At 37.1% G+C, this 27,355-nt stretch overlaps 1 protein-coding gene and 1 pseudogene across 1 annotated transcript in view; both read right to left on the reverse strand.

Moving 5' to 3' along the window:
• SNX13 (sorting nexin 13) overlaps positions 1–27,355 on the reverse strand; it is a 147,971-nt gene that overhangs the window by 91,089 nt on the left and 29,527 nt on the right. Inside the window, exons 2-5 of the mRNA XM_027968500.3 lie at positions 7,397–7,509; positions 4,985–5,087; positions 2,227–2,316; positions 1,043–1,164 (exon numbers count right to left, since the gene is read on the reverse strand). Coding sequence (XP_027824301.1) covers positions 1,043–1,164; positions 2,227–2,316; positions 4,985–5,087; positions 7,397–7,509 — 428 coding nt within the window. The remainder of the gene's footprint in view (positions 1–1,042; positions 1,165–2,226; positions 2,317–4,984; positions 5,088–7,396; positions 7,510–27,355) is intronic.
• LOC101118439 (mesoderm-specific transcript homolog protein-like) overlaps positions 9,765–27,355 on the reverse strand; it is a 29,101-nt pseudogene continuing 11,510 nt past the window's right edge.

Consider the following 27,355-nt stretch of genomic DNA (forward strand, 5'->3'; position numbering starts at 1 on the left):
GGTAGGAGATTGGCAGGAACCATGCTAAGGTGTGACCAATAATGAGGAACAAGCTAGCTTATTTGTGTTGCCAGAAACTAGTCCGGTACTATTCTGTGGCCAGGTAACTGTCAAAGAGACTCTAGTTATTCCAATGGAAGACAAATGTAAACTGCATGGGGTTCAAACAAATATTTCCTCTGTTACTCCAGAGGAAATGATTCTAGAAGATTGGGATCCATCCTGTTTGTCTGTTTACATTTACTTTTACCATACACACAGACATACAAATATATATAGATATATATGCACACCACACATACTGCATCTGTGTTTGCACATATTTATACATTTCATATATTATTTATATAAACATTAATATTAAAAATGCCAACAATAACAAAAACCTTCTGAGGTTTCTAGCGGTCGGTTGGCATCAGAATACAAACCATTCCTTACACCAATCTGAACCAAGCTCCTCAACATCTAAGGTATAGGACCTGACCCTGCCTTATGTTTCAGAACCCCTCCCCCACCCTACTGTTCTGTGACAGTGAGACACCTCCTAATCATGTCCAAGAGCGTCTGTCTTCCACTGGCAGATTTCTGAATCATGTTCTGACTGTCTGGCCCTGCCACCTTGGTTCAGTATTTACTTTAAGTTTAACTGTACTAAATCTTATTTCCAGAACAATATAATAAAAGAATGATATTGCAATTAAAAAAAAAAAACAGTATCTGGGTAAGAGGGGAAAAAGTATTATCAATAAGTGGGATGAAAGACTCTGAACTGTCACATGATTGGACAACTGGGTCCTGAGGAAGACACTGACATACAGACTTAGAAAACAGGGATTAGTCGAGATAAACATTCTGCAGTTGTAAAAGAGGAAAGGCTTTTCAGGGCTCTAGTTCCATAAACTAAGAGTTATCCCACAATAACAATCTACTGCTCTACTTACCTTGGAATAACCAATTTTCTCCTTCCATTTAAAAGTTATTTTCCCTATTGATACAAACAATATTTAAATTTTTCTGCATAAATACAATGCAGTGACCTTACCTAGTAGCAAACTGAATGAGAGCATTCTGAAGAGTCTGCCTAATTTCAAGAAGAAAAGATTCGTCATCACTTAGTGTATAATACCAATACTGGACATAATCCCTCAAGGAAAACTGGATAACCTAAAACAGAAATACAGGAAAAAATACAGTTTTTAAGGATTTAAAAAGTAACAGTGGCAAACTAAAACTTAAAAAGATTATGTGAAATTCTCATTTATTCTCTACCTAATAAATTGTGGTAGTAAATAACTATCTTCATTACAAGAGCATCAATGTGCTAAAAAGCATTTCAAAAAATTTTAAGTTATTTTGTTAGCCCAATTCATCCACTGCCTAATTTTTTTTAAAATTAAAGAATTATCTATGGTGAAGCCCTACCCAAATTCAGGTTAAAGATGGAGCTTGCAGAAACATTAATTTCCAGTGCTTAAATACAAGGAAGAGTTTTAGTTAGTTTGATGGAATGAGATGCAAAATAATATCAAGAGATCCTAGTAACCTTGAAAAAAATGTTTTCTTTGAGAGTATAATCAGATTCATTGCAGTCAAATGACAAAAATGACATAATTCACTTAATTCTAATACCAGTGATAGTGTCAATAGCATTGTTACCCAATAAATGGCAAATCATACAATGTAATGTATAATTTTTCTGCAAATCAGATAAACTAAATAAGGGTTTGTCTGTAAAATAATATTTAGAATTTTAAGGTACACATTATTTGCAACAGTCATATAACTGAGCATCAACGAAAATATTTTGGGAGAGAATAATTTTAATTTTTAAAGTATTTTTGAATGAAACCAGTAATATCTATTTTAAAAAGTAACAAAACCAGTAGAAAAACCTCTGACTTATCAAACCACTAGCTTAGTCATCAGCTGAAGAACAAAAATTTTTGAAGAGCAACATTTTAACTCTTAAAACAATTAGAAACACTATCAGATGTCAGTAAAAACTTTTTTTCTCAATGTAAATTCAACCAAAAGGCTTTAATACAAAGCAAACACATATAAATAAGTTCATAAATAAGGCACCAAATTTACATAGAGAATCCGAGAATAGCATTATAATAAATTTCCAGCATATTACAAAAATAGCAAAATTATTTCTTAGTATTTCAAGAGAAATGCACCCAGCATACAATATATGGAATTCAAATACCACATACTGAAACTCACTTGCTGGAGAGGTTCATCAATTATATTGGCACCTGTCAATCTTCTATCAATCTTTATAGTTCTGGCTTCCCGTTTCATTTCTTCTAAGCACTGAAAGGGAATCATAATGTTTTACTGTATAGTTTCTTGATTCAAAATCTCTATAGCTTATTTCTAACTAAATATTCACTGTAACATCCCTGTCATCATCTTCAAGCTAATAAATAACCTTATTTCTTGAGACTCAGGTATCAAGCAAACACTATGTCTCCAATTAACAAAACTAGACATCCTCAGGAACGATAATCAGCAGACATCATTTAGAATGTGAGACACTGAAAATGTCAGGTACACTGCTATCATATTTCAATGAAAGTTTAAAACCGTAAATTAGTGTTTCAGGTGAGGCAAATTAATAATGGTCTCTATTAAACACACCCCCATTTCCTTCTCCCTCCCAGCCCAAAGGAGTATACCAGCTGCCAAATTAACATATTTTTAATTAATTTTTACTAAGGGATGGTTCTCAGCAACTAAACAATATTAATTTCTTTTGTCCATAGTTTTCAGAAACATCAGTGACCTGGAAATACGGTAAAAAGTAGTTGGATACTCTTTAATTAATACAAACCAGCGCTTCCCTGGTGGCTCAGCAGTAAAGAATACAGCTGCCAACGCAGGAGACACAGATTTGATCCCGGATCTGGGAGGATTCCACCTGATGTGGAGCAGCTAAGCCCACGCACCATAACTGCTGAGCTTGTGCTCTAGAGCCGGAGAGCTGCAACTACTGAGCGAAAATGCTGCAACTACTGAAGCTCACGCACTCCAGAGCACATGGGCTGTGCAATGAGAGAAGCCATGTACAATGAGAAGCCCGCACACAGCAACTAGAAAGTAGCCCCATGTGCCACAACTAGAGAAAAGCCTACAGAGCACAAAGAGCCAGCACAGTCATAAACAGACAAAAAAAAATTTTTTAAGCACAAATGCACATTAAAAACATAAGTTTCAAGTTATCCCATGCAACCACTAAGATTTTTTCATAAAATATAAATCATTTTAGAAAAAGCAAATCAAAATCACTGTTTATTTATACCATATACCAAAAAATAGATCATAAAGATTTAACCAATCTTGATTATGATTTATTGCTGTTTAAAATCATAATTCTTAAAATATTTTGCACCATCCTCTCTATGTTCCATTCAAATGAATAGAAACTATGGATGGCTAAGAAATGATTCAAAAAGAAAAGGCAAAAAGTCAAACAATCCAAATGAAAAATGGGCAGAAGACCTTAATAGACATTTCTTCAAGAAGACATACAAATGGCCAGTAGGCACATGAAAGGATGCTCAACATCACTAATTATCAAAGAAATGCAAAGAAAAACTATAGTGAGGTACCACCCACCTTACACCAGTCAGAATGACCATCATTAAAGTCTACAAATAACAAATGCTGGAGAGGGTGTGGGGAAAGGGCAACCCTCCCACACTGTTAGTGGGAATGTAAGTTGATGTTGCCACTATGTGAAACAGTATGGAGGTTCCTCAGAAAACTAAAAACAGAGCTACCATATGATCCGGTAATCCCATCCCTAGGCATATATACCTGAAAAAAACTGTAATTCAAAAAGATACATGCACCTCTATGTTCACAGCAGCACTATTCACAACAGCCAAGACATGGAAACAAACTAAATGTCTAAATAAAAGGGGTGTGTGTAGAGTACAGAATACTTCTCTGCCATAAAAAAGAACGACATAATGCCATTTGCAGCAACACGGATGTGACTAGAGATTATCATACTAAATGAAGGAAGTCAGAAAGAGAAAGACATATACCATATGGCATCGCTTATATGTTGAATCTAATATATGGCACAATTGAATCTATCTATGAACCAGAATGATAGACACAGAGAACAGGTTTGTGGTTGCCAAGAGGGAAGGGGGGAAGGAGAGGGAATGGCTGGGAGTTCTGGGGTAGAAGATGCAAACTATTACCCTTAGAAAGGACAAGCAACAAGGTCCTACTGTATAGCACAGGGAAATGTATCAAATGTGGGATAAACCATAATGGAAAAGAACATTTAAAAAAAGAATGCATGTCTGTGTGTAACTGAGTCACTTTGCTGTACAGCAGAAATTAATACAACACTGTTAGCCAACTATACTTCAGTTAAAAAAGAAAAGGTCCATTACCTCAAAAAGGGGTAAGCAAATGCAGAGAATACACACATTAACAGGGGTTTTAAAGGGAGGCAGAGGTAAGTTTCAGAGATTATTTTAAAGGTTACACTAAGTATTAGAAAAACTATTTACTTATCAATATGAAAGTCATATTAGCACATAATGGACATGCTAATAATTATAAAATTCAGTTACTGGCACCGACTCCAGACCATTTTCTTCTCTTCATACAAGAAAAGTCATTACAATCCCACAATAGTAACTGAAGGCATTGCGAATCTGAAGCCTACATCTAGTATGGAAACATTTCAATAATTGACAATGACATGATGGTGTGATGCATCAAAATTCTATGTTAAGACAGCAGGAGAAGATTCCAAATTTTTATCTTTTCCTCAAATTTGCATGCTCACTTTTAACGTCCAACATGCATTTTCTAAGCCTGATCAGCAGTCTCTCATAAATTTGTAGTGAGCATTAGTGAACTATAGGAAAATGTGCCAAGCCATGTAAAAGCGATCACATTATCAACACTACACACAGCAGGGCTTTAAGGTTTTACATTCCTTTACCCTTCTTACCTTAGGAATCCCAGTTGATGTTGGAGGGAGAAATGAATGTTCACACTGCTCTAGGTACTTCTCTGAGTTTGTTTTTCCAAACAGGAGAGTAACAACAAAACCCCTGAAAGAAATTTAATTATAGATACAAAACAAAATTTCATTACAATTTAACATATATTTTTCTGATTTAATAGATGGCTTATCATGCACTAAAAAGTCAGTTTGTGACTTTGGCAAGGCAAGGAATCGACAGGCTTTGTTAAGTTTTGAAGTTTAAAAACACCATAAACATTTTGTGAATTTATACAATAATGCCTTTCCAAGTTTTCATTCAATATTATTTCATAAGAATCTCAGGCAACATTTTCAAACTTTAGGATAATAAGCCTTCATTAATTAAGCAGGCAAGCTAATAACCAAGGATAAAGACAAATGAGATGTATTTCTATAGGTCTGTTAACTAATTAGAGAGAGAAAGAGAACTTGCCACTAGGAATATAAACAAAGGCTATACAGAAAAAAGATGATCCAATTTATAATTCATTTGAAATAAGTCTGGAATTTAAAAAGAAACATAAATATATCCCAAAAAGCTATTTTTAAAACAATGATGGAGTCAAAGTAAGACAAATACTGGTTTAGACCTACTTTAAGTGTTGATTAAATGCTATCAGCATTTCCTACATTTAAAACTGACCAAACAAACTGAAGCACTACTGAGTGGACAGGAAATCCATAAACGAAAATTAAATTTTAACTTTATAATGATTTATAGTAATCTTACAATGATTGGAAGAGTACAGTGACAAGAGGAGAAAGTGAAAAATTAAACATAGTCAGCCTCAGCTACTGAAAAGCAGTTTCAAGGTCCTCTGCTTTTTGTGGCTATCCGCTACCTTACTGCTCTTCAGCACAGGGAGGCGCGTGAAGAAACAGATACACTGAAGTGAATTTATGTCCTCAAGTCTGTCTCTTTTTTAAAAGTCTGGCCACAGAATTATAAGTAAATTTCACATATCTGTGTTGTATCAAACATTATTACTAAGAATCAAGTTGGTCTTGTATTTCAGTTTTACCTAGACACAATAAAATGCTTATATTACGTTAACAATGTATTTCTAAAAACATTATCATAAACCAGACTGATAAAATGTGCACCTTTGCCCACAGTGTGACAGTAGAAAGAAAGCTAAGAACAGCCTGATCTTAGAACCTAATTCATAGCTTCAGCCTTGAGGTTTAAGAAAAAGCAGGTGCTGTAGAAAACTGCATGACCAAACATAACGGAATGCCATTAAATAATCCACACTGGTATTTAAAGTATCCTAAAATAACAATCCAAAAGGAAAAAAGAAAAAACATCAAAGGTTTTCTTTACATTACAAAATAAGTGATTAGCTTTGACTATAAGCACAATGTATACATTATCAACACTGTATACAGGTAAATTGCAGAACTCAAAAACTTAAGTCTGACTAGCCAAAACCACCCCCAATTAAAAAAACACCTGGTAGCTTCCATAAGAAAATGTATTAATCCTCTTCTGACTTGCATGTTAAGTAGGCAAAAGAACAAAAACATACTCTTAAAATTTAATGAGAAAAAAATTAGTAAAACTCAGATGACTTTCAGTTATATTATTTTACTTATATACTTTTATTTATTTTATATAGTAATTATTTTACTTTATATATACAAAAGCCTGCTTTTGCTTTTAAAATTCATAAGGCATTAAACTATATAAAGCTACATTAAAGAAAGGACCATCGTTCTGCATAAGGAGAGCCAAAATAAGAAAGATTTTTGACTCAGGAATTATGATACTCATTGACTGTAACTGAGTAACCTGGGAATGCTTAATTAACTGATCCTGAGATGATTTGGGAATGCCTATTAATATATAAATTGAAGTCCCCTTACTGTGGCAGCAAGTTTCAGTGAGATAATTTGGAACGGAATAACAGATCAATTTACGACATAAAACGAACTTGGAATTTCAGATCCTTTCATGTGCCTTAATGTTTAATCCAGAGTTTTTAGTGGTTCTTCTACAGCCTATCTATATCTCGCTTTATCTAAAAAATTTCACGGAACTTCAACAAAAGTATTTAAAAATTTTACAGAACACCAAAAATAAAAAATTCTTAACTTTTCAAATTATACAAAAAAGTTTATATCACCATAAAATAAATTTTATTTTTTAATATAACTACCCCTATTGCTGGTACAAATCATAACTATTGATACTTTTATTTCTTTAGGTATCTTAATTTTACTATTTTTAACTTTGGTAAAAATAACAGCATTCACAAAGCATACTGCCATTTCTCATGGTCACGCTTTTTTTCTTACTGCAGTATCACGGTCATGTTTCCATTCTGAACCACTGAACATGACATAAACTATAAAAGTATCATTGAGAATACTTACCCACCCACAAAGCAGAGGATATAAAATGCCAAATAAAATATTACAAAGGGTCCAAATGTTATTAGAGAAAGGACAATGCCAAGGCTTCCCCATCCCCATATGGATAGACTGGTCTGAAACAAAGCAGGAAAAAAATCTTTTTAATAAATAAATAACTTTCCACAGGAACTAGAAAAGAACCAACAAAACTTTTTCATAGTTTATATTTTTTTCCTTTTAAGCATTTCACAGTACTGTTTCAATAATTTTAAAAATATTTACTTCTGACAGTGCATTACTGGAAATTTATCTCCAACAATATATCAAATCTATAAGTAGAAATAAATTCATAGTGTATCAGCAGTGTTTTAAAAAATCCACTGGGAAAATAAACGAATAAGAAAAAGTTATATAAACTCTTGAATGATATACTGGAATGAGAATAAAGTACTTATAATAAAAATGTTTACATATTTATATATGCAACAGCAAGTATAAAAGGTACAGATTTTACTTGTGTAGAATACTCTTTTTTAAAACTATAGCATGAGACTTTTTAAAAATTAAAATTTCAAGGTATGAAATCTACCTTTCACTGAAAACTGATATTTTTCTTTTGCTCAAATTGTGTGTGTAGATTTGTAAAATTGTAATTGCACAACTTACAGTTACCAAAATTTACCATAAGTACAACAAAACATCTCTAAAAATTTTCCATCTTTATAAACAAATCCTATTTTATTTAGAAATACTCTGTTTTATCTATTAAAAACACTCATTTTGTTGAAGGCAAACTGGATTCTAGCAATTTATTATGAGTAAATAAATGTATTCAGTTCAACAAGTTCCTACATCCATTTGCCTTGTACTGTGAGGTATACAAAGGATGTATTTGTCCCACTCCTGCCATCAAGGAGCACAGAGAAGAATGTCTTACAGGAATGAAACAATTAGACACTGAACCAAAAGAAAATAATAGAAAGCAACAGAAACCAAAAGAAAATAATAGAAAATATGCTAAACTGAACAAAATTAATGACCAAAAAAACTACGGAACAGACAATAAGTACTACGGATTATGAGAGAAAGTTTTACTTATTTATTCATTCACCAGTCATTGACTGCTTCCTCTGTGCTCTAAGTTCAAAGTGCTGGGGCTATCACAAGGCATAAGACATTCTAAGTAGGGAAGAACAACAAGCACACTCTCATGAATTTACATACCTTCATAAGTTTACATTCCAGAAGAAAAAAAAGACAAAGAAATAAATATATTTAGTGAAAGAAGAGAGTGAAAAAGCTAGCTTAAAACTCAACATTCACAGAATTAAGATCACAGCATCCGGTCCCATGACTTTATGGCAAATAGAAGGGGAAAAGGAGAAAACAGTGACAAATTTTATTTTATTGGGCTCCAAAATCACTGCAGACAGTGACTGCAGCCATGGAATTAAAAGACGCTTGCTCCCTGGAAGGAAAGCTATGATAAACCTAGACAGCATATCAGAGACATCACTTGGCTAACAAAGGTCTGTATAGTCAAAGCTATGGTTTTTCCAGTAGTGTACAAATGAGAGTTGAAACATAAAGAAGGCTGAGGGCCAAAGAATTGATATTTTCAAATTCTGGTGCTGGAGAAGACTCTTGAGAGTCCTCTGGACTTCAAGGAGATTAAACCAGTCAATCCTAAGGGAAATCAACCCTGAATATTCATTGAAAGGACTGATGCTGAAGCTCCAATACCTTGGTCACCTGATGCGAAGAGCCGACTCGCAGGAAAAGACCCCGATGCTGGGAAAGATTGAGGGCAGGAGGAAAAGGGGGCAACAGAGGATGAGATGGTTGAATGGCATCGCCAACTCAATGAACATGAGTTTCAGCAAGCTTCTGGAGTTGGTGATGGACAGGGAAGCCTGGTTAACTGCAGTTCACAGGACTGCAAACAGTCAGACACAGCTCAGTGAATAAACAACAAAATTAGTGTCAGATGGGGATGAAGGCTATGGAGGAAAATAAATTATGACTGGTCTAAGAAGTTTTCAATGATTAACACATGAACAGAATCTTGGATAAGATTTAAGGAGAATTTATAATAGTGAGTCTTCCTATCCCCAAATTAGTACCTTTCCCTTTATTCATATCTTCTTTTATATCCCTCAGTAAAGGGCTTTTTTATTTTTTCTTCTACATATGAACTATACAACTCTACTTCATTAATATTTTTATATTTTTCCCTCAACCTGGCCACTCATCTTTTTAACCAGACAACAATGCCTGCTGATGAAGTTTCTACTCTGCCTTCCTGATCAGCTCCTTGAATCAGCTGGGGATACCACTGTACCTACAGAAGTGGTCTTCCCTGACCTTTTTTTTTTTCTGTCAAAATTCATTTTTATATATAGAAAATAAAGACTTATTCCAGTTGTTATACTTGAAGTTGCTAATAAAAATTTTTTAATCACTAGTTAATAATCCTATTTTAACTAAAACAATGAAACTGTGGCTTTAAAAAAACGTATTTAGCATCATTTGCTTATAGGCCTTTCAGACTTTGTTCTTAAAGTTCCTGAAACTTTCCTGTCTGTAAAGTACAGGAACTGCTAAGCTACACAAGGAACCCTCTCTGGGGCAACCAACAAGAAGGTTAAGCAGTCAATAAACATTCAGCCTGGTGATGTGGACTGTACAAGATCCCATCCTCTCCACTCCAGCTCAGGAGGGACCTGCCTCCACATACTAAGCTACGAAGAGCCCCACCATTAGTAGCTGGAAAGACCAGTTTTAACAGCAAGTAACAGTAAATCTCTGGCACAGAGGCTACTGTCTTTAATATCCTGTAATTTTAGGAAATTTTGTAAACAGCTTAGATTTAGTCCAATTTATTCTGAAATGAAACCCACTTATTAATAAGGTTAAACTACTCTGCTAGGGTATGTGTCTGCTGGTTTAGTATCCTTACAGAATATAAAAATATAATCCATGTAGGTAAATCATAGTCTTAAAGTATACTTAGAATACAGCATTATTTAAACCGAAGTCTAACAAAATCTCTACAAATAGAAGCAGCTAATGGAACCAAAACCAAAGCTACGACAAAGGAGGCTCTCTCACTTGCAGCTGTGTCGCTTAGAGAACTGAGAGCCACTCAAGGGTGGAGGCAGCACCTTCAGACAATTTCAATCAGGACCAGAAATCAGCACTCTTCAGAAAAGCCCACAGAAGTGTTCCAAAGACTCTTATGCAAAAGAATGTCAAATTTTCTGCATCAGTGAGTAGTAGTGCCCATCAGAACTTCCTAATAACTCAAAGACAAAGGCAAATCCAACTTGATCAGATGTCAAAGGAACGGAAGGCGGACTATCAGGTCGCCCTCACAGCTTCTGCTGGCTTTTTACTATATGCTGTTCACCAATGTGGGTCAGGTGGACTTCTGTAAGAGAAGTGTTTGGTGGCCAGGACTTCTTTGGGGCATTTCTTCCTAACTGGAATACACAACAGATAAGGAAGAGGGGTTCTCGGGTAATGCTAGTAGTAAAGAACACACCTGCCAAAGCAAGAGTCAAAAGACACAGGTTCGATCCCTGGGTCAGGAAGATCCTCTGGAGGAGGAAACGGCAATCCACTCCAGTATTCTTGCCTGGAAGATCGCATGGACAGAGGAACTGGGGGGCGGCTACAGAACATAGGGCTGCAAAGAGTCAGATACGACTGAAGCGAGCACAGCACAAGGAATAGGGGAGGTAATACCCGGAAGCTACTCTGTCCAGCTCAGAATGAGTTAATTAAGTCCATATATGCATTCAACAAGCCCATGGATCCTCTAGCTCTGGACAGTGACTGATGTGGTCATCCAGAATCGACACCGTGGACCACATCAGTGTTTTCCTACATAGCTCCGAAAACCCTAGAGATTCACTGGATCCAATGGCCCATAGATAAAATGCATAGGAATGGAAACAGACAGAGCTCGCACCAGCATCTTCTGAACTTCCTCTGATGTACTGCAAAGACTGTCAATAACCACATTCCCATCACTGTCACATATCCCTGCCCACATGTCCCACAGCTCACTCTCAGAGGGGTGGGTGCCCAGCCTGAAGACTATGTGAGATCACAAGAGAATTCCTCATCAACTACGTGAGACAGGGTGACAGCATGCCTCCACCTCTGAGAAGTTTTTGGAGAAGGAGAGGACAGGCAGTCTCAGGAAATAAACCTCCACTTGACAAAAAGAAACTGTACATGGTAAGCAGACCAGATCAATTCTGCTTGAACTTACACAACAGCTTCTGAGCAACAATATCCCTAATAGTCATGAGACAACAGGTTGATCCTACGGTTCTGAAGTCCCAGATGCCGCAAAGCACCTTCACAATGCTGGCCTGCTCAAATATGGAATAGTGATGTGGTCTCGGTTTGTTGCTGAGGCCAAACGCTAGGAAATTGAGAGCAATCACTCAATGAAACCTGAGGGTCTGACCTTCTGAAATTTTGTACCAATCATAGCTGGATGTTGGAAAGCCATGTAAAACCACAACTATCTCTGGACTCCCAACCACATCCCATGGAGAAGAAGATCCCATGGTAGAAGATTCGAAGTCCCTTGAAAGTAAAAACTTTGCCTGATGACTTCCATGAGTAAAGAGTAGCTGAAAGCTGGGGGCAGGGGGCAGGGACTGCAGACAGGCCACAAGCAGGGGCACAGCCAACAGCCCCAGTGGACCCACCACTACTTCCTCCTGATTAAGGTAAGACCTAGCCTCCAAGACTCCATGTTGGGGGAACCAGGCTGTGCCTCCCCTGACTTCTATGTAAGAGCTAAAACTAGGACATGGTGGCTTAGAAGAAAGTACCGAGTGTTTAGTCCCTTTGACAATACTTCTGCAGAACACCCAGTCCTGGGAGATGGCCAACTACAAGAAACAGATGCTATTCCAACCAAGATCCACTCAAATAAAACTTTCCACTGACTTTCCTGAAAAGCATTCTTATAAACTCTCAGGAAAGCCAAACCAGACCATGACCCAGATAATTTATCCAACCTACCTTCTTCAGTGAGATTTGACCCAATATTAGCAATACTACTCCTTCTTTACAAAGTTATATTTATGCTTGCTAGCCAGTTTTCAAAGCTAAACAACTTACTGGTTAACCACTTACAACTTAAGTAAGTTAACAACTTACTATTCAGAGGTTGTATGAAACCAAGCAAAGTGGCTGTCTTTGCCGATGAAGGAAGGAAGGCAGCAGGCAACTGGAGGACAATACACGAGGGGCTTCTCAAACAGTACTCAAATGTCCTGGTTTTTAACAAAGCATTTGCTTTAAACAGTATAAACATGTTTTCCATCTGTTTGAATATCAATTCAAGAAATTTAAAAATTAAAAAGATTTTCAAGAAAGAAACATAATTATATAATCTGAGAAAGATTATTAACTCAGTTATTTAACGTGAAGAGATGCTCAACTGTCTAAAAACTCACATTTTCAGAATCTTACAAGTCTCTTCCTACTTGTTGGAAGATGGTAGCAAAAGTCATCAAAAAAACAAACTCTTATAATTCATTCATTTGACAAATATTTGTGAATACCTACAATGTGCCAAACACTAGTGAATTAACAGTAAACAAAACAGACATTACTGTCACACGAAAAAAGAAAAACCTACAGAAAACCCTTTACCTCAATTAAGTTTGAGAGAAATTTCTATATTACAGGGATTAACAAAATTAAATATTTCCAATCAAGTAACTCAAGTGCACATTTGTTTTGTGGTTAATCTTATAATATTTAACTTCAAATAGTAAGTAAAGTAATGCCTAAAATTCTCCAAGCCAGGCTTCAGCAATACGTGAACTGTCAATGTCCAGATGTTCGAGCTGGTTTTAGTAAAGGCAGAGGAACCAGAGATTAAATTGCCAACATCCACTGGATCATCTGTTTCTGCTTTATTGACTATGCCAAAGACTGTGTGGTTCACAATAAACTGTGGAAAATTCTGAAAGAGATGAGCATACCATACCACCTGACCTGCCTCTTTGAGAAACCTGTATGCAGGTCAGGAAGCAACAGTTAGAAATGGACATGGAACAACAGACCGGTTCCAAATAGGAAAAGGAGTACATCAAGGCTGTATATTGTCACCCTGCTTATTTAAGTTCTATGCAGAGTACATCATGAGAAACACTGGACTGGAAGAAACAAAAGCTGGAATCAAGATTGCCGGGAGAAATATCAATAATCTCAGATATGCAGATGACACCACCCTTATGGCAGAGAGTGAAGAACAAAAGAGCCTCTTGATGAAAGTAAAAGAGGAAAGTGAAAAAGTTGGCTTAAAGCTCAACATTTAGAAAACTAAGATCATAGCATCCAGTCCCATCATTTCATGGCAGATAGATGGGGAAACAGCGGAAACAGTGTCAGACTTTATTTTGGGGGGCTCCAAAATCACTGCAGATCGTGACTGCAGCCATGAAATTAAAAGACTCCTTGGAAGGAAAGTTATGACCAACGTAGACAGCGTATGAAAAAGCGGAGACATTACTTTGCCAACAAAGGTTCGTCTAGTCAAGGCTATGGTTTTTCCAGTGGTCATGTATGGATGTGAGAGTTGGACTATAAAGAAAGCTGAGTGCCGAAGAATCGATACTTTTGAACTGTGGTGTTGGAGAAGACTGTTGAAAGTCCCTTGGACTGCAAGGAAATCCAGCCAATCCATTCTAAAGGAAATCAGTCCTGGGTGTTCACTGGAAGGACTGATGTTGAAGCTGAAACTTGGCCACCTGATGCGAAGACCTGACTCATTGGAAAAGACCCTGATGCTGGGAAAGATTGAGGGCAGGAGGAGAAGGGGACGACAGAAGATGAGATGGTTGAATGGCATCATCGATTCGATGGACATGGGTTTGAGTGAACTCCGGGAGTTGGTGATGGACAGGGAGGCCTGGCGTGCTGCAGTTCATGGGGTGGCAAAGAGTCGGACACGACTGAGTGACTGAACTGAACTAAACAATGAAACATCAGTATAGAGAACTGTCCAAAATAAGTAAGTTTTATGTTAGATTTACGTTTCCCATTTATATGTTTGGCTAATATTATAATCTTATTATCCAGTGAGATTAAGAAAAATATTTCATCTAAAACCATTCAAAGTTTTTGAGTTCTGATTATTTTCTTAGATGACACAGGATGATACAATTTAGGACAGTTTTGTACTACATCAGAAATTTTTTACAAATTCAGAATGGAAGCCAAAGAATAGAAATAAATCCAGGTAACTGTGATCTTTATTAAAACAATACTTTTCAGTAAAATAATATTTCATTAAAAGTACTATTTTCTTCTCCAAACACAATATCAACACTGAAATATCCATATGTCTGCTTCCCTAAGGTTATCGACAGACAACTGTAAGATGGAAGAAACCTCCAAAATCATCTCTTGCAGTACTTCTCAAACTTTAAGGATCGAAAATGCAGGTTCTTAAAGTACTGATTCTGGTCCATTATGTCTGGGATGGGGTTTGTGATAGTTTCATTTCTAATAATTTACCAGAACTGTTCAGAACTAAGGACAATTATATATCTATAATGCTACCAAAACTAATCCCTAAGTCCACAAAACCTTACTCACAATTCCAGAACCTCTGAAAACCAAAATTGTACCAAGTATTCTACATGCGTACCTCATGTCCTCGTCAGAACGACCTAAGAAGTAATCGAGAAGGTAATATAGCACAGTGCTCAAAAAACATGAAGTCTGGAGTTCAACTGAATGGAAATCTAACTTTCACTATTTATTACCTGTGTAGCCGCTCCATGCCTTCACTTCTTCGTCTATGCTGTATGGTTTCTCCGGGTAGTAAACGAGTCTATGCTCTAGTGCAGGCATCCCTAACCTCTGGGGTCTAATGCCTATTGATCTGAGGTGGAGCTGATGTAACAAAAATAAAAATAAAGTTCACAACAGAGATAACGCACTTGAATCATCCCAAACCCATCCCCCTTCTCCCTGGTCCATGGAAAAATCATACTCCATGAAATGGGTCCCTGGTGCAAAAAGGTTGGAGACCACTGGTCTAGTGATCGATTTTGGCTTAATCACTATTATTATTTCTAGTTTAACAACAGAGAAACTAAAGCACAGAGAAGATTTTTTAAAAATGGTCCAAGGTTACACAGCTATTAAGAGTTAAGAGTGGGATTTGATTCTCTTCAAATTCTGACTCCTAAGGAACCTTAAAAATTGGCAGTTGACAACTGCCACAGTAAGAAAAAAAAATTAAAATCATAAATGAGCCATTTCTTTTATTTAATTAATCAGCTTAATATACCACGCAAGAATTACATTCAGAAAACTACTTGTAATGAATGTAATAAATTCCTGATTTGAGTACAAAGTACATAAATATAAAGTATAAGCTTTATTAGATGATCAGTTCACCCACATATTCCTTACATAAATGACGGAAATAATTTTGGTTTCAAAGGGTATCAGTTTACTACCATGCATGTATCAGTTATGCATATCAGTTTGGCCTTGAGCAGAGAGACACACAAAGACATAAAAAATGACCCCTGCTGCCGTGATGCTTAAGAATCAAGAAGTGACCATGTAAAAAGTCTTCCATGCCTCCTGATAGTAGAAAGCATGTATAAGTAATTTACATTGTAGTATTTCATGTCTATTAATTCATACTACCATTTATCTCATTTGATCCTCATCACAGACTTCTATGACAGGAAAGGTAGCATAACACAGTACTAAAAACAGAATCAGAAATTACAGGTTCCAGTTTGCCACTAAAGTTCTGTGTAACCTCTGCAAAATCACTAACCTCTCTTTGATTAAGAATTCACACTAGCATAATCAAGGAGCTGAGTTGTGAAATTATCTCTCAAGTCAAGTCCATCAAAGGCAGACTGATTAAGTAACTTTGATGTAGAGCCAGGCATAAACTCTCCCGGTTATATGTGGAGAGTGGGGCTAAGTGGAAACAGCTATTTTCGATCACAGGAAGAACAGACTGTCAGAGCTTCCAAAGAACAGACTTTGAACTCTCCTAAGGAACCAGAAATCAAATTCGCAACATCTGTTGGATCATCAAAAAAGCAAGAGAGTTCCAGAAAAAACATCTACTTCTGCTTTATTGACTATGCCAAAGCTTTTGACTCTGTGGATTACAAAAAACTGTGGAAAATTCTTCAAGAGATGGGAATACCAGACCATGTGACCTGTCTCCTGAGAAATCTGTATGCAGGTCAAGAAGCAACAGTTAGAACTAGACATGGAACAACTGACTGGTTCCAAATCAGGAAAGGAGCACATCAAGGCTGTATACTGTCACCCTGCTTATTTAACTTATATGTAGAGTACAGCATGAGAAACGCTGGGCTGGATGAAGCACAAGCTGGAATCAAGACTGCTGGAAGAAATATCAATAACCTCAGATATGCAGATGACACCACCGTTATGGAAGAAAGCGAAGGAGAACTAAAGAGCCTCTTGATGAAAGTGAAAGAGGAGAGTGAAAAAGTTGGCTTGAAGCTTAACATTTAGAAAACGAAGATCATGGCATCTGGTCCCATCACTTCATGGCAAACAGATGAGGAAACAGTGGAAACAGTGGCAGACTACTTTTTTGGGCTCCAAAATCACTGCAGATGGTGACCGCAGCCATGAAATTAAAAGATGTTTGCTCCTTGAAAGAAAAGCTATGACGAACTTAGACAGCATATTAAAAAGCAAAGACATTATTTTGCCAACAAAGGTCCATCTAGTCAAAGCTATGGTGTTTTCACTAATCATGTACTGATGTGAGAGTTGGACTATAAAGAAAGCTGAGCACTGAAGATTGATGCTTTTGAACTGTGGTGCTCGAGAAGACTCTTGAGTCTCTTGGACTGCAAGGAGATCCAACCAGTCCAGCCTAAAGGAAATCAGTCCTGGATATTCACTGGCAGGACTGATGCTGAAGCTGAAGCTCCAATCCTTTGGCTACCTGATATGAAGAACTGACTCACTGGAAAAGACCCTGATGCTGGGAAAGATTGAAGGCAGGAAGAGAAGGGGATGACAGAGGATGAGATGGTTGGATGGCATCACCAACTCAATGGACATGAGTTTGGGTAACCTATGGGAGTTGGTGATGGACAGGGAAGCCCAGCATGCTGCAGTCCATGGGGTCACACAAGAGATGGACACGACTGAGCGACTGAACTGTACTGAAGAGTCTCAATAAAGTGAGTCAGCCACTCCCAGTTATATTCACCTGGTATGTCTCAACACATTACATGGCATAGGGCAGCCAGCCAGAAAGGGCTGAGACTCATAAAGCTGATATTACTTCAGTGCCAACCTGAGTCACAGAAACTACAGACAGGAATTCAACAGCAAAAGTAAGTACCCAGAAGAAGAATGGCCTTACTGAAACTATAGATTGTTTTCCTTCCACCTTATTCCATCTGTAAGTGATTGCAAGAGAATGAGCTCCTGACACTGAACTTTGGCTCATTCAACAATATACAGTAATTTAACCAAGGCCTGCTACAAAGCTGCTCAGTAAATATGGAACCAATTAATTCATTTACTAACGAGAGAAGTAAAATGAGGGAAGTAACAGAAAGAGACGGGAGAAGGGCAAAAGGCGGGGGGGGGGGGGAAGGAAAGGGCAAGAAAAGGAAAGGGAAGGTGAAAAAGAAAAGGACCCTAAACTGAAGTCCTCCTTCTCACTCCCACCTTAGGACTGTATGCAGAGCTACACATTCCTACCAGCATAACCCACAACAAGGCCCCAATCTCAAAGGAAAAAAGAGGAAAAGGTTGAAAAAAAGGTTTCAGCATACCCCACACCAGCCTACATCACTACTTCCCATTCAGGGAGGCAGCACGGAGAGGCTGCCTCAGAGGGACCATCAGTACATTTAGCTAAGTTGGTCCCAAATCCCTCTTTTGATACTCTGCTAAGTCACTTCAGTCGTGTCTGACTCTGTGCAACCCCAGAGACAGCAGCCCACCAGGCTCCCCCGTCCCTGGGATTCTCCAGGCAAGAACACTGGAGTGGGTTGCCATTTCCTTCTCCAATGCATGAAAATGGAAAGTGAAAGTGAAGTTGCTTAGTCGTGTCCGACTCTTAGCGACCCCATGGACTGCAGCCTACCAGGCTCCTCAACCCATGGGATTTTCCAGGCAAGAGTACTGGAGTGGGGTGCCATTGCCTTCTCCGTTTGATACTCCGGGGACATGTAAATAAAGATCCTCTTCCACTCACAACTAGTTTATCCTTGTGAGGATGATTAAACACCAGCGTGATATGGTGCATGTTTTCAATCCAGCTGCTGGGCCAAGAAGGACAGAGGGCCTTGTCTCTAATAAGACGGCCAACTGCCCGGCTGGCAAAGATTATGGCCACTGGGTACCTGTGGACTTTCTCCTCCCACTCCCAACCAGGGGTGCCCAGATATGTATATATGTATACATGTTATATACATACATATACACTAGCCCCATGTAGTCAGTTCTCTAGTAACAGAACTCTCTCCCTTAAAATGGAGGTCTACAGTTAAACTTTTACATATTTTCAAAAATTAATTATGTACACACATGTAAGTAACTACTTTAACAAACCCTTTAATTTTTTATTAGAGCAGTAGTTATAAAAGGTCACATACTGCTATGTAATTAGCACACCTAGCATCCAATGACAAAGAAAACACAAGAAAACAAAAAGTGATACAATTAATTCAGTGTCTTTTAAATGAGATTCCATCAATTACAAAATAACTATATACAGTTTGAATAAATAACAGGTACATTCATAGGCATTTGCTTATTCAGAATACACACTAAGTTGGGCTGCAGAACCTCTCCCCACCCCCACAGCCCATACATTGGGAACCACTGGAATTAGAGTCTAAAAGAAACTACAGTATTGAAAAAACAAAAGACTGTATTTACTGAATGCTTTCCCTTATACAGAAAGAATAATAAAAGTATTTAAAATGTGGATGGAGCAGTATAGCAAAGAATAGTCCCGACAGGCTTCGAGCAGGCTCAAAGCCTCCAACTGCAAAACCACATTAACAAGGTTTCCTGAATTTCTGATAAAAGGCCCAGAAGATACATAAAGCTGAAATAAATTAACCAAAGGTGCTTTTTAGAAGCTATATTTTTCTAACTACACACAATGCTTTTGTGCCTTAATAATAAATAACTAAAAATACAGTAAAGAGTTTTTAAAATAACCTTTTAATCTTTATCAAAAAGAAAATTACTTTCCTTATGTTTCCATTTGACAGATAAATGTCTATTTTTAATTTATATATATATCAGTCTCATTATATATATATATATCAGTCTCATTCCTAAACAAATATATATGTGTGTGTATATATGTATTATGTATATATAAATGACATGTGAAAAGGAAAAGTAGCCCCTTAAAAATAACTGATCAAAGCAAGTTTTAAAGCTACTAAAGAATAAGACAGCTGAATATCTAATTATGCAAGCTAATCAAACCCATCAATATATTAGAAAATGCCAATTTTGTGCATTTTGAACAAATTTTTTTGTATTAGCATATGTACCCAGATTATTTTTTGAATTCAATTACATACCAGGTAAAGAAAAGTATGTATAGCTATCATTCACCCAAGAAAGGGAGGGTAACAGTTATAAATATAGAAACATTTGCTTATACTTTTAAATATAAGTATATACAGAAACTTTCTTAAATCATCTACAAGGAGAAAATGGGGTAAAAGAGGATGGGTATGCGAACTAGGCACTTTGAAAATACTTTGCTCTGCAGATCTAATTTTGTATTGGTATAAACATCTTACACATAAAAAGAATTTCAAAAGCAATCTCTAAAAAGCAAAGTGAAATTTGAAAGTCTAACTGTATATACTAACAATGTGGAAAAACCACATAGAGGAAGTATTTCAAGTGATTTTAAAATACAGTAATTTTACTGTGAATCATTGCTTCAGTAACAAATAGTGTTGACAGTTCCAACAAAATGAACTCAGGCTATTGGAGGAATGGCTAATTTCAAGGCTAGAGCAGGAAATGAGTTTAAGATGGGTCTGAACACTATCATATCAGAAAGCTACCAAAGATTACTGAAAAAATGTCAAACTCAGCAGACAACCTGAAGAGGTTTCACCTGGCTAAAAATGGAATCAGCAACAATAACAACCACAATGGACTGGAGTACTTCAAATATCTGAGTTCATGAAATTGTAGATACTTTTAAATTTCACTGATCTTTGAAGGGTTCTAAAGAACCAACTATTTTTGAAAAGTGTTAGAGAATTAGGCATTTACAGGGGTGATCAGAGAGTTGATAAAAAATCAGTTTCTCTTTAAGGAGAAAAATTCACATAATAAGAAAGGACAGAATATTGCCATACTGCAATCCCTAATATATTAAGAATTGATGCTTTTGAACTGTGATGTTGGAGAAGACTCTTGAGAGTCCCTTGGACTGCAAGGAGTTCCAACCAGTCCATTGTAAAGGAGATCAACCCTGGGTGTTCTTTGGAAGGAGTGATGCTAAAGCTGAAACACCAGTACTTTGCCCACCTCATGCAAAGAGCTGACTCACTGGAAAAGACCCTGATGCTGGGGAGGGATTGGGGGCAGGAGGAGAAGGGGATGACAGAGGATGAGATGCCATCACCGACTTGATGGACGTGAGTTTGAGTGAACTCCGGGAGATGGTGATGGACAGGGAGGCCTGGCGTGCTGCAATTCATGGGGTCACAAAGAGTCAGACACGACTGAGCGACTGAACTGAACTGAACACATTAGTGATTTAGCAGTCTAGGTAAGGCATTGGAGGTGGGGAGGGAGGAAGAAGGAAAAGAGAGAAAGAGAGAATATGAAACAAACATACATGCCTCTTGGAATAAAAATACACATCAATTCAGTTCTGTCACTCAGTCGTGTTTGACTCTTTGCGACCCCATGGACTGCAGCACGCCGGGCCTCCCTGTCCATCACCAACCCCCAGAGTTTACTTAAACTTATGTCCATTGAGTTGGTGATGTGATCCAATCATCTTATCCTCTGTCGTCCCCTTCTCCTCCCGCCTTCAATCTTTCCCAGCATCAGGGTCTTTTCCAATGAGTCAGTTCTTCGCATCAGGTGGCCAAAGTACTGGAGTTTCAGCTTCAACATCACCATCGATCAAAGTTTCGTGGGGGTGGGGTGGGGGGAAATCAAACCTGAATCTGACTGAGGAAATGCACAAAGACTGAGAAAATGTTACATCATGGAGATGAACTAAGCAAAATTCAGACTATGAGAAACAGTAAAGGGAAGAAGATCCAATTCCTGCAACAAATACAGGGCAAGGGGGAAAAAGAGGAGGAGGGGAGAGGAAGGTTAAGGAGAATCTGCAGGTTAACACTGCAATATGCAAACTTATTCAACTTGATTATAACAAAAATACAGTGGAGAGAGAAGAAGGAGGATGAGGAGGGAAAGAAGGAAGAGAAACTGGGTAATTATAAACATTTTTTAATGACATTAACAAGTTGCTGTTTATTTTTTGGCTTGATATAATGAATGGTACCAGCTATTATGCTTTAACAAAAAGAACCCTTAATGTTTTAGAGATGCATGATGAAATATTTAAAGATGGAATCATATGATCTAGAATACGCTTCAAAATAATCCTGGAAGTAGACAGTAGGAGAAAAGTAAAAAAGGATCAACACAAAATATAATTAGCCATGAGGTGATAAATGTCTAAGCTGGGTGTGACAGAGGGAAGTTCATTACACTCATCTTTCTACTTTTAAGGTTTGAAATTTTTCACTAAAAACATTTTTTAAAACACACAATAATCACAAAATTCACTTACATAGTAAATGCACTTGTATTTCTTAAGGAATCAATACCAGAAATAAACAGTCCATAAACATGCTAAATGTTCATAGCCCAGAGACTTGGGATTAAAAGATTTCTGTGATTAGTTGACAGTAAAGCAATATACACTTGGCTATTCAATCAAGACAAAGATTCTTTTAAATGTGGAACTACTTTAAGTAATGAGTTTTAACATCCTACATGGGTTATGCATTCATTTTAAATAAGAACCATTGTCTTCTAAAATTATTGTTCTGGGAGGTTACACTGATCCTATAATAACTGGGCAGCTATGTATTGGGCCTTAATCCTACAAAGATGAATCAAGCAGTTTCTGCCCTCAAAATGCTCACAAACTAGGAAGGCAAAATACACATGGAACGATAAACAATTGTAGTAAGTGCCATAATAAAAAGTTACAAAATGTTTGAGAATACAAAAAAGATAAGTCCTCCAGAGCTTAAACAGTAGAGATAAATTTGCTTTGTCTTCCAAAAGCAGTTTTGCAGGTGAACAAGAAAAATCAATCTCTTTTCTTTACAGTTACCCTTTCTTTCCATCAAAATGGTATTATTGGAACCTGATCAGTAAAATTCCAAGTGAACAAAGATTTTAAAATGCTAGCACTACAGAAGAGTATGCCAAAGGGGAAGTACCCTTTGACTCAAAAGTAGGACAGAGAATATCATTTGTTTACTGAACTTAAGCCCAATGCTCAAGGCTATTTATACTTTTATGTCTAAGTATATTTAAGATTCCATCTATAAAAGGCAATAAAGTAAGTTGTGAGGGATAAATACAGTATTGAACAGTTTCCAAAACTACACAAAACCAAAAGACAGTCTTTTCAACAAACGGTGCTATCAAAATCAGACATCCACACGCAAAAAAAATAATCTAAGACACAGATCGTATACCTTTCACAAAAATTAACTCAAAATGGACCATATACGTAAATGTAAAACATTAAACTATAAATCTCCAGAAGATAACATAGATGACTTTGAGTATAGTGATGCCTTTTTAGATGTAACACCAGACATAATCTATGAAAAAATTAATTGATAAGCTAGATGTCACTAAAATTAAAAACTTCTGCAAAACAGTATTATGATAATTAAAAGACAAGCCACAGACTAGGGAAAAATATTTGCAAATGACATATCTAATAAAGGCCTTTTTATCCAAAACTACAAATAACTCTTAAAACTCAACAGTAAGGAAATAAATTCTGGTTAAAAAATGGCCCACAGATTTTAACAGACATCTCACCAAAGAAGATATGAAAGTGAAAGTCACTAAGTTGTGTTCAACTTTTTGCAACCCCGTGGACTGCAGCACACCAGGCTTCTCTGTCTGTGAAATTCTCCAGGTAAGAATACTGGAGTGGATTGCCATTACCTTCTCCAGAGGATCTTTCCAACCAAGGGATTGAATCCAGGTCTCCTAAACTGGAGGCAGATTCTTTACCATCTGAGCCACCAGGGAAGCCCCAAAGAAGATATACAGATGGCAAATGTGCACATGAAAAGATGCTCCACATCATATGTCCCCAGGGAGACACAAATTAAAAACAGAATAAGACACCACTACATACCAATCAGAATGGCTAAAATACAGAATAACTAAATGCTAGCAAGAATGTGGAGCAACAGGAACTCACTGGCAGCAAGGCAAAATCATACAGCCACACTGGAAGATAGTTTGGCAATTCCTTACAAAACTAAACACACTTTTTACCATACAGCAATCATACTCCTTGGGATTTATCCAAGAGAACTGAAAACTCATGTCCACACAAAAACGCAGATCAACTTATTCATAACTGCCAAAACATGGAAGCAACCAGGACATCCTAAAGTAAGTGAATGGATATATAAATTGTGGTACACCCAGACAACGGAGTATTGTTCAGCGCTAAAAAGAAGTGAGCTACCAAACCATGGAAAGACACTGAGGAACTTTAAATGCATGCTACAGAGTGAAAGAAGCTAATGCAAAAAGGCTACTTACTGTATGATTCCAAGCATATGACATTCTGAGAGACAACACTATGGAGACAATAAAAAGATGCGGCGTGGTATAAGACTGGGTGGTGAACTGGCAGAGCACACACAATTTTTAGGACAGTGAAAATACCCTGCAAGTTATTATAATGATGGATATACATTGTTATTTTTTTATCTAAGCCAACAGAACATACAATACCAAGAGTTTTGAACCCCAAAATAAATTATGGACTTTGGGTGATTATTATGTCTATATAGGTTCATCTTTGGTTAAAAAAAAAAAAAGCAGCAGTCTGGTGAGAGAGGTTGCTAATGAAAGAGACTCTGTGGGAGAGCAGGGAGCACACGCGAAATCTCTGTACCTTCCTTTTGATTTTGTTACAAACCTAAAACTGCTCTTTTAAAAAGTCTTTTAAAAACTACATATAAATAATCACAAGCACAAGATAGTTTTACAAAAAGAGACAATGGTAGCAAGACACTATCAGTCATTAATTATAAAAAACTGGTACACAGCCATAGCCAGCCTTATCAATGCCCGAAAGTACAAAACTCAACTGTAAAACTGCTCAAAATTCATTCAACTTTAAATAAAGTATAAAGAAACCTATTTTTACATTATATTAAAATCAATTATTTAGATTGATTTTACAGATTTCATAATCTCTCATCTTAGTATAGGAAATAAGAGATCAACATCTCTGATACAGGAAAACCTAAGAGAACATACACAAAATACGTGTAATATATTTAAGGAAAATTGTTAGGTGATCAGAATTTTAGTTGACATAACACATTAACACATACTTCAACCAGCTCCATCGAAACACCACTCCTCCCAAAGAAAATCACTGTCTTTATTCCGGATACCTAGTGTGTAAATTCCTCTCATAATATAATCTGGTGTGGTCAAAAACCAGCTAGATCAAAATCAACAATCAAATCCTAACATCTTGTGGGACAGCTTTTTAAATATAATTTTTAATTATGAGATCTAACATTTTTATCTGGGAAATCCCCCCTGGCGAATCCCATGGACGGAGGAGCCTGGTAGGCTGCAGTCCGTGGGGTCGCTAAGAGTCGGACAGGACTGGGTGACTTCACTTTCACTTTTCACTTTCATGCATTTTTCACTTTCATGCATTGGAGAAGGAAGTGGCAGCCCACTCCAGTGTTCTTGCCTGGAGAATCCCAGGGACAGAGGAGCCTGGTGGGCTGCCGTCTATGGGGTCACACAGAGTCGGACACGACTGAAGCAATGCGGCAGCAGCAACATTTATACAAATGGAATCTATTACAAAGGGAAGTTGTTGCAAAAAGGGAACATGCACACTCAAAACTATGACAGTTCCAGTTGCAGGAATCATTCCTTTTCCCTCCCACGGAGCATAAACAGAAAAGCCAAAGGCCAGTTCCAACATATCACCCTAGAGGAGATTTTTCTATAAAGAGCCTTTACTTTGACTCAAACAAAACAAATAAAGATAATACAGCAAGCCCTAACAAATTATACTCAGAACTTGAAACCCACCAAGTGACAGAAACTTATTACTCATGCGGGTTACATTCTGGTGGCAAAATACCAGAGCTCCATTTGTATGTGTGTGTGTGTAACTCTGTGCTTAAACGTGTACAATAAAATAATAGGAAATACCCTCCCTAACTAAATACTCTAGTCTCAAGTCACTGACCATGGTGTCCAGGATCAAACCTCAGCAAACAAGGGACTGAGGCGGGGAGCATTCACTGTCAGCTTACTTACTGAAAATGGGGTAGGTCTCAGCCCATCCGACTTCATGGCTCATTATTACTCAATCCTCAAAATCAAGGGATTGAGCCTGTCTCCTTTTCCACTAGTCAGCTGAGGCTTTCAAGTCAAGTTTCCTCTCCTACCCTAGTATGTAACAGAACCAAACGTATCTCAGACATTTCAGCAGGTCATGAGGGTTGGTCTTTGATACAAAGAATTTAAAATTCAATAAAGGGATCAAAAATTGCCAGCACATTATTTTGTTAAATTCTGAATAAAAATTTTTTTTGAATCACCTAAGAATAAAATAACTTTTCTCGAAAAATAGAAAAATCGGGAATCACCTCTGCAAGGCAATAATGGAATAAAGCTGAGTCGCAACAATCTCCATGAAAATGAGCCACAAAATGATTGTCACAGTCCCAACACATGCTACAAGGTGTACCTGATGTGAGTCCAAGATGTGATTTATCACTTTATAGTTATTTTAAAGAAAGAAGCAAAATATTTATCTATATCTATATCACTATCAAAAAAGGAAAAACAAAAGATAAACCAAGAATGTAATATGTTTAAAAAATGGCAGTCTGTTTCTTAGTAGAAGTAAACTTAGAATACCTATGCCCGTTTCATGAAGGGATGTGAATTCACATAAATGATTTAAGCACTTCCTTTTCCCTAGTTTAGTTTGACAACAGACACTTCAAAAGAAACCAGCTGCATGAAGAATGAATTGAAATGAAATCATATCTCTTATGATTATACAGTGGAAGTGACAAACATATTCAAGGGACTGGATCTGATAGACAGAGTGCCTGAAGAACTATGGATGGAAAGAGGTTTATAACACTGTACAGGATGTCGTGATCAAGACCATCCCCATGGAAAAGAAGTGCAAAAAGGCAGATTGGCTGTCTGAGGAGGCCTTACAAATAGCTGAGAAAAGAAGAGAAGCGAAAAGGCAAAAGAGAAAAGGAAAGATACACCCATCTAAATCAAGAGTTCCAAAAAAATAGCACGGAGAGATAACAAAATGAACAAAGCCTCTTTAAGTGAACAAAGCAAAGAAACAGAGGAAAACAACAGAATGGGAAAGAGAGATCTCTTCAAGAAAACTGGAGATACCAAGGGAACGCTTCATGCAAAGATGGGCTAAATAAAGGACAGAGATGGTATGGACCTAACAAAAGCAGATGTTAAGAGGTGGCAAAACACACAGAAGAACTGTACAAAAAAGATCATCACGACCTGGATAACCATGAGGGTGTGATCACTCACCTACAGCCAGACATGCTAGAGTGTGAAGACAAGCGGGCCTCAAAAAGCATTACTACGAACAAA

The sequence above is a fragment of the Ovis aries genome, chromosome 4, assembly GCF_016772045.2.
Source record: "Ovis aries strain OAR_USU_Benz2616 breed Rambouillet chromosome 4, ARS-UI_Ramb_v3.0, whole genome shotgun sequence".
Classification (NCBI taxonomy): Eukaryota; Metazoa; Chordata; class Mammalia; order Artiodactyla; family Bovidae; genus Ovis; species Ovis aries.